We start from the raw sequence: 14618 nt of genomic DNA, 5'->3' as shown, positions 1-14618 counted from the left end.
TAGGTCAGAGGCAGTATTTAAATTCTATACTGTGGGACCAACTGATGATATTACCAACAGCAAATTGAAAATGGAAAGCATTCAAATAATTAATCTTGGAAGCTACTAGGCTTTATATACCAACTAAGAAATATTGTTCAAGGTTTAGGCCTAAATGGATGTCAGATGAACTAATGAGACACGTGGCAGAGAAGAAAAAAGCATGGGATACATATAAATTAATGGGAGACATAGAAGCCTATGATAGATATAAGCTGGTCTGTAACCAACTCACAAAGGAGATTAGGCAGGCAAAGGATACAAAGAAAAACAGCAAAGAGTTCTTTACCTATGTAAACTATAGAAGGAAAGGGATGAATCAGATTGGTCCACTGGATATTGATGGTTCAACTGTTGATGATCCTGCTTGTTGATATACAGGAATTTTTCTAGCAGGGATAAGGAGGTGATTATCTCCTTGTATAAGGCAATGGTCAGGCCACACCTTGAGTACTGTATACGGGTCTGGAGGCCTCATTTTAAGAAAGATGTAGAGCTGTTGGAATGAGTACAGAGAAGGGCAACAAGATTAGTGAATGGAACGAAGGGTTGCTCTTACGAAGAAAGGCTTAAGTTTTGCAGATTACAGTGTCTGGAGACTAGGCACCTGCGAGATTATCTGATTGAGGTGTATAAAGACTTGAATGGTTCGAGCATGCTCAATGCTGATGGGATTCTTCCTCTTGCTCAGAATAATCACCTGAGAGGGCATAAATTCAAATTGAGGAAAGGCAGTTGTAGCATAGATGTGTGGAAGTTTGCCCTTAGCCAGCAGGTAGTTGATTGGTGGAACAGGCTTCCATCTTTAGTTGTGGAAGTTGATAGCCTATATAAATTTAAGGCTGAGCTGTACAGCTATTTGGAACGAATGAAGGGGTGAAATGGGAGAGGTTTTGTTTTTTTTTTTTTTTTTTTTTTTTGGTTGATGCTGCATAAGCTTGCTTTCTTGCATCATATGCCTCTACTAATTCTAATGCATTCTAAAGTTAAACCTTGAATTCCTCTCGAACAGCCATATAAACTAACCTAACTTTTTTTTTTACTAGACTTGCACACTAACCTAAATACCTGCTGTATACTAAATATTAAACCAAATAACACACTATTTGAAATTTTATAACTAAACAACCTTATTTATAAACTGTGATAATCATTATAATGTTGTTAATACATCACTGTCCTTGTAGTCTCTCCAAGAATACTTAATGCCATTCCATTTTAAGAGTTTAGTATTTTATTTTATTTAATATTTTTTAACTAAACAATTTTTGTCATGGTTCAGGCGATAAACAGTTTGTATGCTATAAGACATGTTTATGTGTAATATTAATTGATATAAATGGGCAGGATACAATTAAAATTTTGCCAGGTTTGTGAAATGTGAAATTCATGGACTGTACAAAAATCTTTCCATTTAATGAACTGGTCAATTTTAAAATCCAGGTGTAACATATATATTCACTTCCTTTGTGACTGTCAGATATACAGGGTGTCTCAAAAATATTGGTACAAACGTTTAGAGGAGGTAGGTAACATCTAAAGAAATGTGAATCGCATAGGAACCCATAACCGGAAACGTCACGGGAAAGTAGTAGCAGAGGCACAAGAAGCAGAAATGACACAAGACAGTAATTAGTGGCAAACATTTATTTGACATAATATTAACAATGGAGTACGAGATGGAGGCATTTCGTGATGTTACAACAGATGCTCGAAGGTTCCACAATGAGACACAATGCCTGAGTGACACCGACGCAGCATGGATTGGCGGACACGATCAAACACATGATCGTGTCCGCCAATCCATTTCCGTCTCCACAGGCGATTCATACACGATAGATTTGAGGGCCCCCACAGAAAGAAATCAAGGCTCGATAAATCAGGTGAGCATGGGGTCCCAGGCAACGGGTCCACCACGGCCAATCCATCGACGCCCAAATTGCCTGTGTTCAAATGGTCACGAACACACCTTCCATAATGGGCAGGCGCCCCGCCATGTTGAAACCAAATGTTGTGTCTCACATTTGCTGGAACATCGTCAAGTAACCCAGTAGAACTTGTTCAAGAAAGATCCGATATTTAGCGGAGTTTATGCGGGATGGTAACAGGTATGGGCCGACTAAGCAGTCACTGACCATACCTGCCCACACATTTATTTCAAAGCGATGTTGTGCTGCATGGGGGGGTGTGTGCACACTGCGTGGGTTGTCGTGAGCCCACACGAGCATTGTGCTGATTGAATAAGCCTTCCCGAGTGAAATAAGCCTCATCCGTGACCAAAACATAGGCTGGAAATTCAAGTCTTGAACACTTTCTTGGAGAAACCACTGTGCAAAAGCCACATGTGCAGGATGATCTTGGGGGAGCAGTAACTGAACCCTTTGGAGATGAAAGGGGTGTAAGGAATCGTCGTGCCAGACACGCTGTACACTGCAACGAGACGCTCCTAAGGCAGAGGCTTGGTTTGGTTTGGTTTGGTTTTGGTTTTATTCTGGACAGCATTCAACACACTTTCCTCCATGGCGAGAGTTCGCGTCAAACATGGTCTGCCCGCACTACTCCTGTTACCTCTAAATAACCCATAATCGCACAGATTTTGATGCACACGCGCAAACAAACGGTGGTCCGGTGCGTGTCTGTCTGGGAAGCGTTCTCCATAAATTCGTTGAGCGGCTCGTCCATTGCCCTCTGCTAATCCATACACTAGGTGCATATCTGCCAGCTCACAGTTCGTATATCGATGCATACTCTTTGTGCAGCGACTACTGCTTGAATGAGTAAACCAGAAATTTTCCCTCTCGCGAACTGATGAATAGCGCCGTCTACCAACTTACGGTGACGTTTCCTGTTATGGGTTCCTATGCGATTCACATTCCTTTAGATGTTACCTCCCCCCCCCTAAACGTTTGTACCAACATTTTTGAGACACCCTGTATATGTCTATACCCAATAATAGCCATACATTTTGAGGAAGCCACAGTTTGCTGCATCTGCCGGGGGGAGGAGTCACAACAACGAATAGAAAAGAAAATTCAAATTGTTTGCTTCCCTTCTCACATAGACAACACTCCAGTTGAGCTTTTAATTTATTCAAACTAGCAGCTTTAATTACCTGTTAAGGCAACCTGTTCCAACAATCAACGACTTGCTGGCTAAAATAAAACTTCCTACAAACTAGTATAAACCTCAACCCATATAATTTAAATTTATGGCCCCCTAGTTCTGGAATGCTTTACAACAGTAGCCCACATATACGGAGTCTTTCCTCATATGGTTGACCTTTTGCCTATCTCACCATGCAAGTTGCCAGTCTTTGGACCCTTTGAAGAAGCTCAATGCCTTTCTTTTAGATGAAGTCTATACTTGAACACCGTATTCTAAATGTGGTCTTAAAATTGCCTTATACAGTGGGATTATGACCTCTCCATCTGTACAGGATAATGTTTAGTAAATCATCGATAGGACACCATGGGCTCTTTTAGATGCCTGTATCATAACTCCACGATACCTTTCTTCCTCTATAGTTTTTAATTCAACCCCACCAAGTGTATTTATTATGGGTTTGCTATTGAACAAGTGTAAGACCTTGCATTTTGCTTCATTAAAACATAGCTACCACTTTTCTGACCATTCTTGCAGCCTGTTAAATTCATTCTTAATGAGTGCTGCTTTGTACTGATCTACTCCACAGATATTTATGTCAGCTGCAAATTTTAACATCAAGCATTCTGACTTTACACCAATCTGAAGAATATCCATTAATCACAACCCTCTGCATTCTGCCCTGCAGCTATCCAGCAATTCATCTTAGAATTTTTCCAGTAATCCCAACATGTTCCAGCTTATATGAATACCTCTGATGAGGGACTGAGTCAAATGCCTTTCTGAAATCCAAATAAACTATTTCAAAATTGTTCTCTACATCCAGCTCATGAATAACTGTGTCAAAATAGCTTACTAGGTTGTTAAACATGATTTTCCCTTAACAAAATGATGTTTTGTGTGTTATTCAGAATTCCATATCTATCTAAATGTCGTGGATTGCACTCTTAAACATTGTTTCTAAGATTTTCCCTAACATTGAAGTCAGAATAACCGGTCTGTAGTTCAACTTCACTCTTAGAACTGCCTTTATTGCTGATATGTTGGCACTTCTCTTACCCGAAGGAATCTCCCAAGTCCAAAGATGCCCTCAAAACTACCAAGTATATGTCATCAACTGTGGGAAGCCTTACTTGCCTTTATGCACAAAGGTTTTTCTAATAAAGTCATTCGTGAATTTGAAATCACTAATTTCATGTGATTTGGCTTCATTTGCACAGCCTTTTCTCAGCATGAAGGCTCTTTTGTCAGTGAAGACAAATGCAAAGTACCTGTTCAATTCATCTACAACATCAGCTGAGTTCTCTAAGACTTTCCCACACTCAGTGCACAAGGGTTCAATCTGATTTGCTTGTTTCTTCCTTGTATTCACATACATGAAAAATTCCTTGTTCCCATTTGTTTTCTTAGCCAGTGATTTCTCATAAGCAGACTTGGCATCTCCTACCTTATCTGTGGTACTGTTACAAATCAACTTGTAGCTGTTGTAGGCTTCAGTACTCCTCATCACTATGTAAATGCTGCCGTTTTCTGCTCTATTTGACCGGCCTGCTCCGCCTGTTTCAGTGTCCTGCATATTTTCTTAATGGTATGTATGGGTTCATGGTTTCTGTGATTTTTGCTTTAAAGATATTTCATAATTCAAGTGTATTTGCCCTCACTTTGCAATCTGCCCAATTAATAGATGACATATGGTGCCTTTAACTACTGTAACATCTTTCTTCGTCTTCCAACTGACAACTGTGTGACATGTTTAGACATTCAATTTAGGTAACTATATAAATGTGAATTGTTTCTTCTGCATTCAGTTGTTTTCTGGGTTCAGTTGCTAACAGTATCTGCTTTTGACTTGATTTTCATATTATATGTCTTTGACAGTTGGAACTCTTTAGTTGTGTGAACAATTAAAATATATTCTGTTACATTTGTGGTAATTGTGTTGTGGCTATAAAAGACAGAGTATAACATCATCCATGAACGGTGTATATGCCACATATTTTGGAATTTAATTATAAAGTTGGGTACCCCATGAAGTATGCCGTACATGCTGTGAATGCATATATAGTAATTAGTGATATTGTGACTTAGTGCACGCACGCACGCGCACACACACACACACACACACACACACACACACACACACACACACACACACACACACACACACACACACACACACACACACACACACACACACACACACATATATAAATAATAGTGAAGTTCACTGTGTACTGAAGAAAGAGTACTAATTTTCTTTATTGTGAAAATTTGTTAACTGAACATTTATAAAATGAGGACTAAATGAATGTTGAATTTATTACCCAGTTGATATCCATGAAAATTTAAATTAAAAAATATCTGGTTAACTAAACTTCGTTGGTTAACTATATAGCTCATTTTTGATTCTGATGCTTGAATTTTGTTTATGTATAAAACCCGATAATTAAAATTATTTGATGAATATTTACATAGAAATGAAGAGGGCTGTATATAGGTCATCCAGGCTTAAAACAGTAAGAGAACTAGATGCTTTTCCAAAGGTACCCAAAGAATATAAAGAATCTACTGCTTCTGGAGGGACAAGTAAGGATATATATATCAGCCTACCAATGTTTTTTTAATCAGTTGCTGCCTTGGATTAACGTTAATGATTGTAAATCAAATTGGAATTTTTTTATTGTGTGAACTTCATAATTGTATATACATGCCAAGTTTCGTAATATTTGTCTTTCTGTAAATATCACCATTCTGAAACATTCAGGGGGCTTGAATATCAAGTAACATTGTCAGATAATCTAGTAATGTCATTATCAAAGAATAGCACATAAAACTATCTATATCAGAGCATTTTAATTATTTTCCTAATTCTGTTTCCAGATAAAGAAGGCTGTACATTTTCTGCATCTAAAGGAAATTTATGTAACTAACTGAGAAGCTTGAATATGATTGTAGTTTGCATAGTACAACCTCCCGGGGTGGGGGGATACAGAGTGCAGCAATTGGAAAACAAGACTGATGCTAGAAAAAATAATGATCCCATGTATGAGTAAGCTAAACTTGGTTTATTCAAAGTAACTTTCTTCCGCATCCACACACTGCATGCAATGATCATAAAGCAACTGGAATGACTGACGAAAGGCCATGGCTGGTATACTGTTCGGTGTTCTCATCTCAGCTTTTTGAGTGTCATCGACATCATCAGAATAACTGCATTGAGCTTCAGGAAAAAAAGAAATCGCACATCTCGGTCATAAGCTTTCCAGCGAATACAGTAGATGAGACAGCACACATGCTCCTTTGATAGCCAGAAACTCCTGAACAGTGAGGGCCTTGTTTGGCTTAGTGCATTGTCGTGCAAGAAGAACAAACTGCCATCTTCTCTATTCTGAGGCTGCACGTGAAGAATTGTCTGCAACAAATGTTTCGAAACATCTCAGATAGTAGGCAGCAGTAACACTGGCTGTTGGGCATGTACTCTTTGTGCCCCTGATATCATAGAAAGTGATGAGCATGGTTTTGATTTTTGACCTTTCTTGAACTTTTTTGGGTTTGGAAGAGTTTGCCGACTTCCACTCCACAATTTATTGCTTTGTTGCAGGGTCATACTGAAAACACCATGTCTCATCACCTGTACTAATTGAGTGTTCAGCTTGGACGTAGTTGACAGTCTGTTAACAAATGTTGAGCAAACAGACCTTTGTTTTCTTTAAATCCTGTGTTATTATTTGTTGAATGGTTTTCCTTATTAATGCTCTGATCTTATGATTTCCCATACCTTTTCAATCACCTGTGGTCCTCCTTCCATATAATTGCAATTTCAACATCTTCTGAATTACACCTCTCCTGGAGGCAGCCATTCCTGAAGAAAACCCCAGGTAAGAGTATTCTTCTGCCTTAAAATAAAATATATAATATTCTTAAAATTTAATATTCGTTTAAAATTCCCAAAAATAGCCTATACTACCCTTTTCAAAAAATCCACAAAGTTTATTTTAAATCCATAATGAGATCGCAGATCCTCTACAAGGAAAAATTACAATAAATTATTAGCATTTGTCCGATTTTACGAAAATTAGCAGATCTCGACTTCTCAAGTTGTCTGTCCAACTGTCTAATAAAGTTTCGAGACTATAGGACTTCCACATATTTTTTTACTCTATGTCACCTGTGGTGTTTGAACCACTTTTGCTCAGTCCTAATGTTCATTGCCTTCCAGTGATTCTCTTCCATGGGCAAAACTTTTATGCAACTTGAACACACATGTGCACGACAGATTCTAATATAGATTCTAATACCTCTCATGCTTGGGGTTTCATTAAACACACACACACACACACACACACACACACACACACACACACACACACACACACACACACACACACACACACACACACACACACACACACAACTCGTCTCATAACATCAGTGTCATTTTATAATTGCTGCACTGTGCACGTTAAGAGAAGCATCCAATTGTTTAGAGGATTTCCTTTTTTCTTGAGAAAAAGTTGACAGAACTCTAGTTATGGTACACCAGCAATATATGGCTGTTCACATTGAACTTACTGGTCTTATAGAAAAAGAAATGGAGCTGAATTGCAAATCTCTCATCATTCTCCATTGTATAAAAAAAAAAAAATTTTTTTTTTTTTTTCAGGGTGATTTAGATCGACTTCAGTGATGGTCAGCAAAGTGGTAACTATATTTTAATACTTCAAAATGCAAGGTTACATTTGGGGAATAGTAACTCAAAAATAACATATGCTTGGTGGTGTTGAAACCAAAAACTGTGGGAGAGGAAAGGGATTTGGGAGTTGCAATATGGTTGGACAAGAAATTCAACAAACAGTGCAGACAGGCAGGAAGGAAGACTTGTGGTAACATGTCGTGATTTATTGATATTTGCTTGTAGAGATAGGGAGGTCATAATTTCACTTTATAAGGCAGTTGTAGGGCTGCACTTGCTGTTTAGTAATACTGTGTTCACATATGGAGACTGCACCTAAAAAAAAAAAAAAAAAAAAAAAAAGACATTGAGCTTCATGAAATGGTCCAAAGATGGGCAGTGATGAATGCTGAGATTGGCAAAAAGGCACCTATATGAGGAAAAACCTTGCATGTGTGAACTACAGAGCTTGGGAACTAGACACCTTTTGAGGCGAATTCATTGAGGGGGTATAAGGCTTTGAGAGGTGAAAATAAAAATTACTATAACTGCCATTAGTAGTTGTGGTAAATGAAGCAAGCTTATACCCATCAAAAAAAAAAAAAAAAAATTACCCAGCTAGCTTGTCCATCTAATTTAATAATGTGTCTAATTCTTCCTTAAAATGTATTCAAACTACCACTTCCACAATACCAGATCGTAGTTTGTTTCAATGAGCAATTGCTCACAGGCAGAAAGCAAATTTGCAGATATCTATTCTGCAGCCATCCTTTTTTCAATTTTTATGTTCCCTTGTGTGCTTTGTCCGAGAACAGTAAGAAACTATCGTTAAGTTTACATAATCTGTTCAAAGTCTTAAACATTTCAATTCTCCCCACAGGTAACTAGTTTCCAAGTGCTGCAATTTGCAGAACCGAAGTACCTTGTGGTAAGAGTTTGTGTGATTGACTAATTCCAAGAGATACATATATTTCTTAAAATTAGGCTTCCTATATATCATTGAGAGAACCCCTCGAGCTGTTCTAGCAGCCTCTCTGTGCTACTCAGAAAATTTCATGTTGTACTGTATGGTTTATCCCTAATAAAATTGCCATGTAATTGGTATGTTATGTGGAAATTGCTGCTGCCCGTTATTTACCAATGTTAAACCTGAATTGCCACTTCTCAGATGATATGCTTTAATTTTTTTAGGCTGTGTTGTAGTAGCATACCCTGATTACTGTCATTAACCACTCTGCCGTCATTTTTATCATCTGCAAACTTAGATATTAAGCCTGATATACTTTCATGAGTGTCATTAATAAGTATTGTGAAGAGTAAGGAGGCCACAGTGCTGAAACCTGAGGGACACCACTAACATTAGACCAAGAAGAGCAGTGCCTGTTTATAATTCCCCTCCCATCTTCTGCAACTCAACCTTCCTTTTTCTATAAGAATGGATAAAGTTGCTTATCCGTGGTATCTTGTCACTAATGCCATACTGTTCCAATTTGTATAGCAGTCTTTTATGTGGAACACTCTCAGCAGCTTTGCTGAAATTGAGACGATGTCAAAAGTAGTGTTTGCATCCATTTCGTTTGTTTCTGTATCATTGTAGCTAATCAGATTGGTTAGACATGATCTGTCCTTAACAAATCCATGCTTTGACTTGGTAAAACTACATTTCTGTCTAGATCATAGGTTCCCAAAGTGGGCGGTACCGCCTCCCCCCCCCCAGTGGGCACTGAAGCCTTCTAGGGGGGGGGGTGATAGTGGGTTCAGAAGCAATTTTGGCGGTCTAGGGTTCGGTGGCTCCTTATCCGTATTTTTATCTCCTCGGGTCCAGTGGACTCAGTTCAAAGGTCAACTAATAAATTCTATAATTTTTACTCTATGGACACAGCTGAAATTTGCTATAGGTGAAGCCAGAACTATTTTCTTCGATTTTCCCACTTCAATTTTTAAACTCTTCTATTGAATTTCACGCAAATGACAAAAATGTGACATCAAGTTTTTATTTTTTAGGCCTTTTTCTGTTATTTTTCTAAACCCACCCTAATTAGCCTAGGGCCTTTGAAACGCAACAACGCGAGCTTACTGTGAGTTGACATAAGAAGCAATAAAGCGAAACAGTAGTAACAACTGTTTTTGGAAGGCGAACAGATCGTATTTCCTTTCTTCAATGTGTATTGCTCCTACGAACAGAAAATCATCTTTTAGAAACGAGAAAAACTGATAACACTGCAATGCACATTTGATAAAAAAAAAAAAAAAAAAAGTTTGCTTTATTGTAATAGTTTTTAGTAAATATTATCGGAACAGCAGTTTCCTGGGTTTGATCTTTTAACGAAATTTCAAGAAAATATTTCTATTTGTAGCTGCATTATAAACTTCTAAAACTGCTGTGCAAAAAGAAAAAAAAAATCATCCGCTAGGAATAATGGATTGTTTTTTAAAATGTGTATTCTTCACAAAACTGCAATATTTTCTAACAGTACAAAGCTAACAGAGTGTGACTAATGGCTGCTCAAAAAGTATTCTTAGAAGATATTTGCTTGTTACGCTTTGATGTCATCGCAATGTTATCTCTTCCATCATGCAGTATGATTGATGACTTTTGAGGTTATGATGAACGTCGTGGCAAGATCCAATATTCCTTACATTTCGAGGGTACAGCTCTAAAACGGTGTTTGCAGGCCGGATGCTAGTTAGTACACCGGACCAAACCTATTGGTAACTCTAGGAGGCTTCCGGATCAGCTAGTGTATAATCTTGCTACCTCTACTCTGCCAGATAGTGACTGGAGGGAGTCCGAGTAGTGTGTGTGTGTGCGGGGAGCATTGTCGAGGCCACGTTATGTCAAGGATCTGGGTATATTCTTACCACGTGTACGCCATATCCAAAAATTTCATTACTTCATACAGCATGTCCCACCCACTTTTTCTTACTATTGAATACACCATGAATTGTCAAACTAATAGAGCAAGCTTATCTGCGAAAAGATCTAAACCTACCAAGCACTTCCTAATTCATTTCACAAATATACGTGGTCTCAATTCTAATCTCAACGATGTCCATTTCCACTTGCAGTCTGCCAAACCCCATGTACTTTTTCTAACAGAATCTCAGTTATCGGTTGATTCAACTACTGCTCATCTCAGATGCCCAAATTATTCGCTGTATGATTCCTTTTGCCTCAAAGGTGATACTTGTGCATATGTCCGTTCTGATATTCCCTGTCAGAGACTTGGCAATTTGGAATCTCCTCTCTTTGATCTTCTCTGGCTTAAAATCTCTCTACCTCATTGCGTCAAATTCATCTGTTGTCTCTACCATTCTCCCAAATCCACTAATCACTTGGAGCTCTTTGACTTCCTCTCTTTGCAACTTGACTTTCTCCAGTCCAACTTTCCTAACAGTGAGGTAATTTTCCTTGGTGATTTTAATGTTCACAACTCCAGCTGGCTTCCGTTTTCTAGTCACACCGACCCAGCAGGTCGAGATGCTGAGGCTTTTGCAATTACTAATGACCTAGCACAGATTGTTCATTTACCTACAAGTCCTTTAGGCACTTCAGATCACAACTTGGTGATTCTCTTCTCCAATGGAACCTTTATCTCTTGGCTATTCCCGACCTCATGTTGTTTGGCATTACAAGAATGCAAAATGGGATGACCTGCGCGACTTCTTTTCTTCTTTTCCTTGGTTGGATTACTGTTTCAAAACTTCTGATGTCAACGTTTGCTCAGATCGTGTCAGTGAAATTATTCTTGCAGGAATGGAATCCTTTATCCCACACTCCACTTTAAAATCTCGTCCCTTATCTAAACCTTGGTTTTCCAATAAATGTGCTAAGGCTGTTCAAGAGAAGAATGTTGCATATCGTAATTGGCTTGTTTCTAATTCTTTAGTGTCATTTTCTGCCTACACCAAAGCTCGCAACAATTGTAAAGCACCGACCTGGCTAGCCGAGTGGGTAAAGTACCTGCCCGGCAACCCAAAGGTCGCGGGTTCGATTCCCGCCTCGGGCTTGGAACAAAGTACTGCAAAAACCTTGGGAGGTGCAATATGGCCACAGAAGCCGATGCGCCAACAACTACCAAATCAAAAAAAAAAAAAAAAAAATTTGTAAAGCAGTTATTAATTAGTCGAAACTAGAGTTTGAACAGGCTAAGAGTAGAAAACTTGCTTCTTGCCCTAATGGTAGCCGAGCATTCTGGTCTCTTGCCAAAGCTATTGGCCGCAACTTTTGCCCATCTCTGCTCCCACCTCTGTCCAAACCAGATGGTTCTGTTGTCACTTCAGCCAAGGATAAAGCTGACCTGCTAGCATCCCATTTTTCTTCCAGCTCATGTATTAATGATCTTGGTAAAACACCTCCCACCATTCCCAACACGCTCCATTCAATGCCTCCTGTGGTCTTCCGTCAAAAGGATATTAGAAGGATTTTGATGAATCTTGATGCTAAGAGAGCTCCGGGTCCTGATGGTATTTCTCCACTTGTTCTCAAAGCCTATGCTCCTGAACTTACTCCTATTCTTTGCTGCCTTTTTTCACTTTCTTATTCCAAAGGTGTTTTTCCTTCTGCTTGGAAATTTGCTCATATCCAGCCAGTTCCTAAAAAGGGTGAGAAATCCCTCCCATCCAATTATCGTCCTATTGCAATTGCTTCTACTCTTTCTAAAGTAATGGAGAAATCAATTAACTGCCAACTCTTAAACTACCTAGAAACCTTCTGTCTGATCAACGATCGCCAGTATGGATTCTGTCAGTGTCGATCCACTGATGATATTCTGGCTTATGTTACCCATTTATGGACTAATTCAATGGAAAGGTTCGGTGAAACACAAGTAGTTACTCTTGACATCTCAAAGGCTTTAGATCGTGTTTGCCATAAAGGTCTTCTAAACAAGCTTCCATCTTATGGTTTGGAAACTGTTTTTAGTAATTGGTTATCAAGTTTTCTCTCTGATCGCTCACTGAGGGTGATGGTAGATGGCTCTCTGTCTTCTAACTTCTCCATTAATGCCGGTGTCCCCCAAGGTTCAGTTCTTTCCCCCACTCTTTTCCTCTTGTATATTAATAACTTTCTTCCATTGACGGCGCCTCCGTAGCCAGGTGGGCAGGAGCAGCAGTGCGTAGCACATGCTTCTTGATTAGACTGGGGTTCGAGCCCTTGACCACCAAATACGGAGGATGCGGAAAGGTCAGGGAATGACCACCGCATATCCCCGGAGCAATATGGCCTTAGTTGCTAATGCTCCTAAAAAAAAAAAAAAAAGGCGCCTCCGTAGCCAGGTGGGAAGGAGCAGCAGTGCGTAGCACACGCTTCTTGATTAGACCTGGGTTCGAGCCCGTCACCACCAAATACGGAGGATGTGGAAAGGTCAGGGAATGACCACCGCATATCCCGGAGCAATATGGCCTTAGTTGCTAATGCTCCTAAAAACCAAATAACAAACAAACAAAGCTCCTAAAAAAAAAAACCAAATCTTCCATTGACTGGAAATCCTATCCATAGTTTTGCCGATGATAGCACATTGCATTCCACTTTCCATTTTGAGAAACCTTGTCCTGCTCAATCAGCTTCAATTTCTCGAAAATCTGCTACCAATTCCTTAAATGCCGATCTTCAGGTAATTCTCCAGTGGGGGCAAAGACAACTTAGTTGATTTCAACCATTCTAAAACTCAGTCTTGTCTTATATCTCGCAAAAAGAATTCTTCTGCTCCTGTGCTTATCTTTAGTGACACTCCGATTTCTAGGCAAAATGATATATCTCTTTTGGGGATTACCCTGACTTCTAATCTCTCTTGGCACAAGCACATTACAAATATTGCTTCCTCTGCATCTAAAAAACTTGGTTTTCTCTTTGGCTCTCGACATTACTTTTCTTCCAAACAGCTGCTCACTCTGTATAAATCGCAAATCCGCCCTGTCATTGAATATTGTTCCCACATCTGGGGTGGTGCCCCTAAAACCTCTCTCAGGCTTCTTGATTCTATTCAGAAGAGGGCAGTTAGGTTAATTAATGATTCATCTCTAACAGAGTCTCTCCACTCTCTTTTTATCCAGCAAAACTGATAGAGAGGAAATTAAGTAGTATACCACTTTATTTCCTCTCTCTGTATTTATTACACACAAAGGAAGCACTGCTGTAAACCTCTAGAGAGATGGAGATGGCTTTGAGTACATGGCATAGTCAGTACAACAAATAAAACTTGCTGGACTTCAGCAATTCCTCAATTATGAGTATGTACTCACACAACAAACCTCTAAGAAATTTATGGAAATCCATTTGTTTAGGATAAAAAAGTATACTTTTTGATACAGTATGTTGATGCAGAAAATCAGTCCAGTGTAACAAGGATCTGAATTCAGAGTGAAACATTTGTTATTTTTAGCCCTCCCATCAAAAAATTTCTTAGTGACTATGTTAAATGTCAAAACATTACTTTGTTATTGTGGTTTTATTTAGCAAATTAAATTAATGTAACTATAATTACTTTATTTCCTATTATATTTATGTTATTTATAAATATTTTTAAAATATTAATGATGACACTTGAAAGTATTTGAATATATGAGATACATTTCATTTTTCAGTTTCTATTCTTAGTTTTATCCTGATCATCATTTTGGTTATATCTGAAGTAAAATACTATAGGTCCACCCAACTAAAGTTTCAATATAGTGTTGATAACGACATTGACAGGTAAGAGTTATTAAAGGAAGAAAAAAAAAATTCACTAGAATCCTGGTTGAAACAACCTGGACTGTTGAGGGTCTTTTAGACATTTGATATTTTTCAGATGATCAGTTTTGA

At 38.6% G+C, this 14618-nt stretch overlaps 1 protein-coding gene across 1 annotated transcript in view; it reads left to right on the top strand.

Annotated features, from left to right (window-relative positions):
• LOC150077475 (endoplasmic reticulum-Golgi intermediate compartment protein 2) overlaps positions 1-14618 on the top strand; it is a 99555-nt gene that overhangs the window by 25905 nt on the left and 59032 nt on the right. The window contains exons 2-3 of the mRNA XM_090385913.1: positions 5617-5727; positions 14399-14507. Of these exons, the coding sequence (XP_090242039.1) occupies positions 5619-5727; positions 14399-14507 (218 nt within the window). The 5' untranslated portion in view covers positions 5617-5618. The remainder of the gene's footprint in view (positions 1-5616; positions 5728-14398; positions 14508-14618) is intronic.

Source organism: Mastigoproctus giganteus, chromosome 12 (assembly GCF_048544385.1).
Source record: "Mastigoproctus giganteus isolate SK-2022 chromosome 12, ASM4854438v1, whole genome shotgun sequence".
NCBI lineage: Eukaryota > Metazoa > Arthropoda > Arachnida > Uropygi > Thelyphonidae > Mastigoproctus > Mastigoproctus giganteus.
The sequence above is the reverse complement of the archived record's forward strand: the minus strand, read 5'-3'. Positions and strand labels throughout refer to the sequence as shown.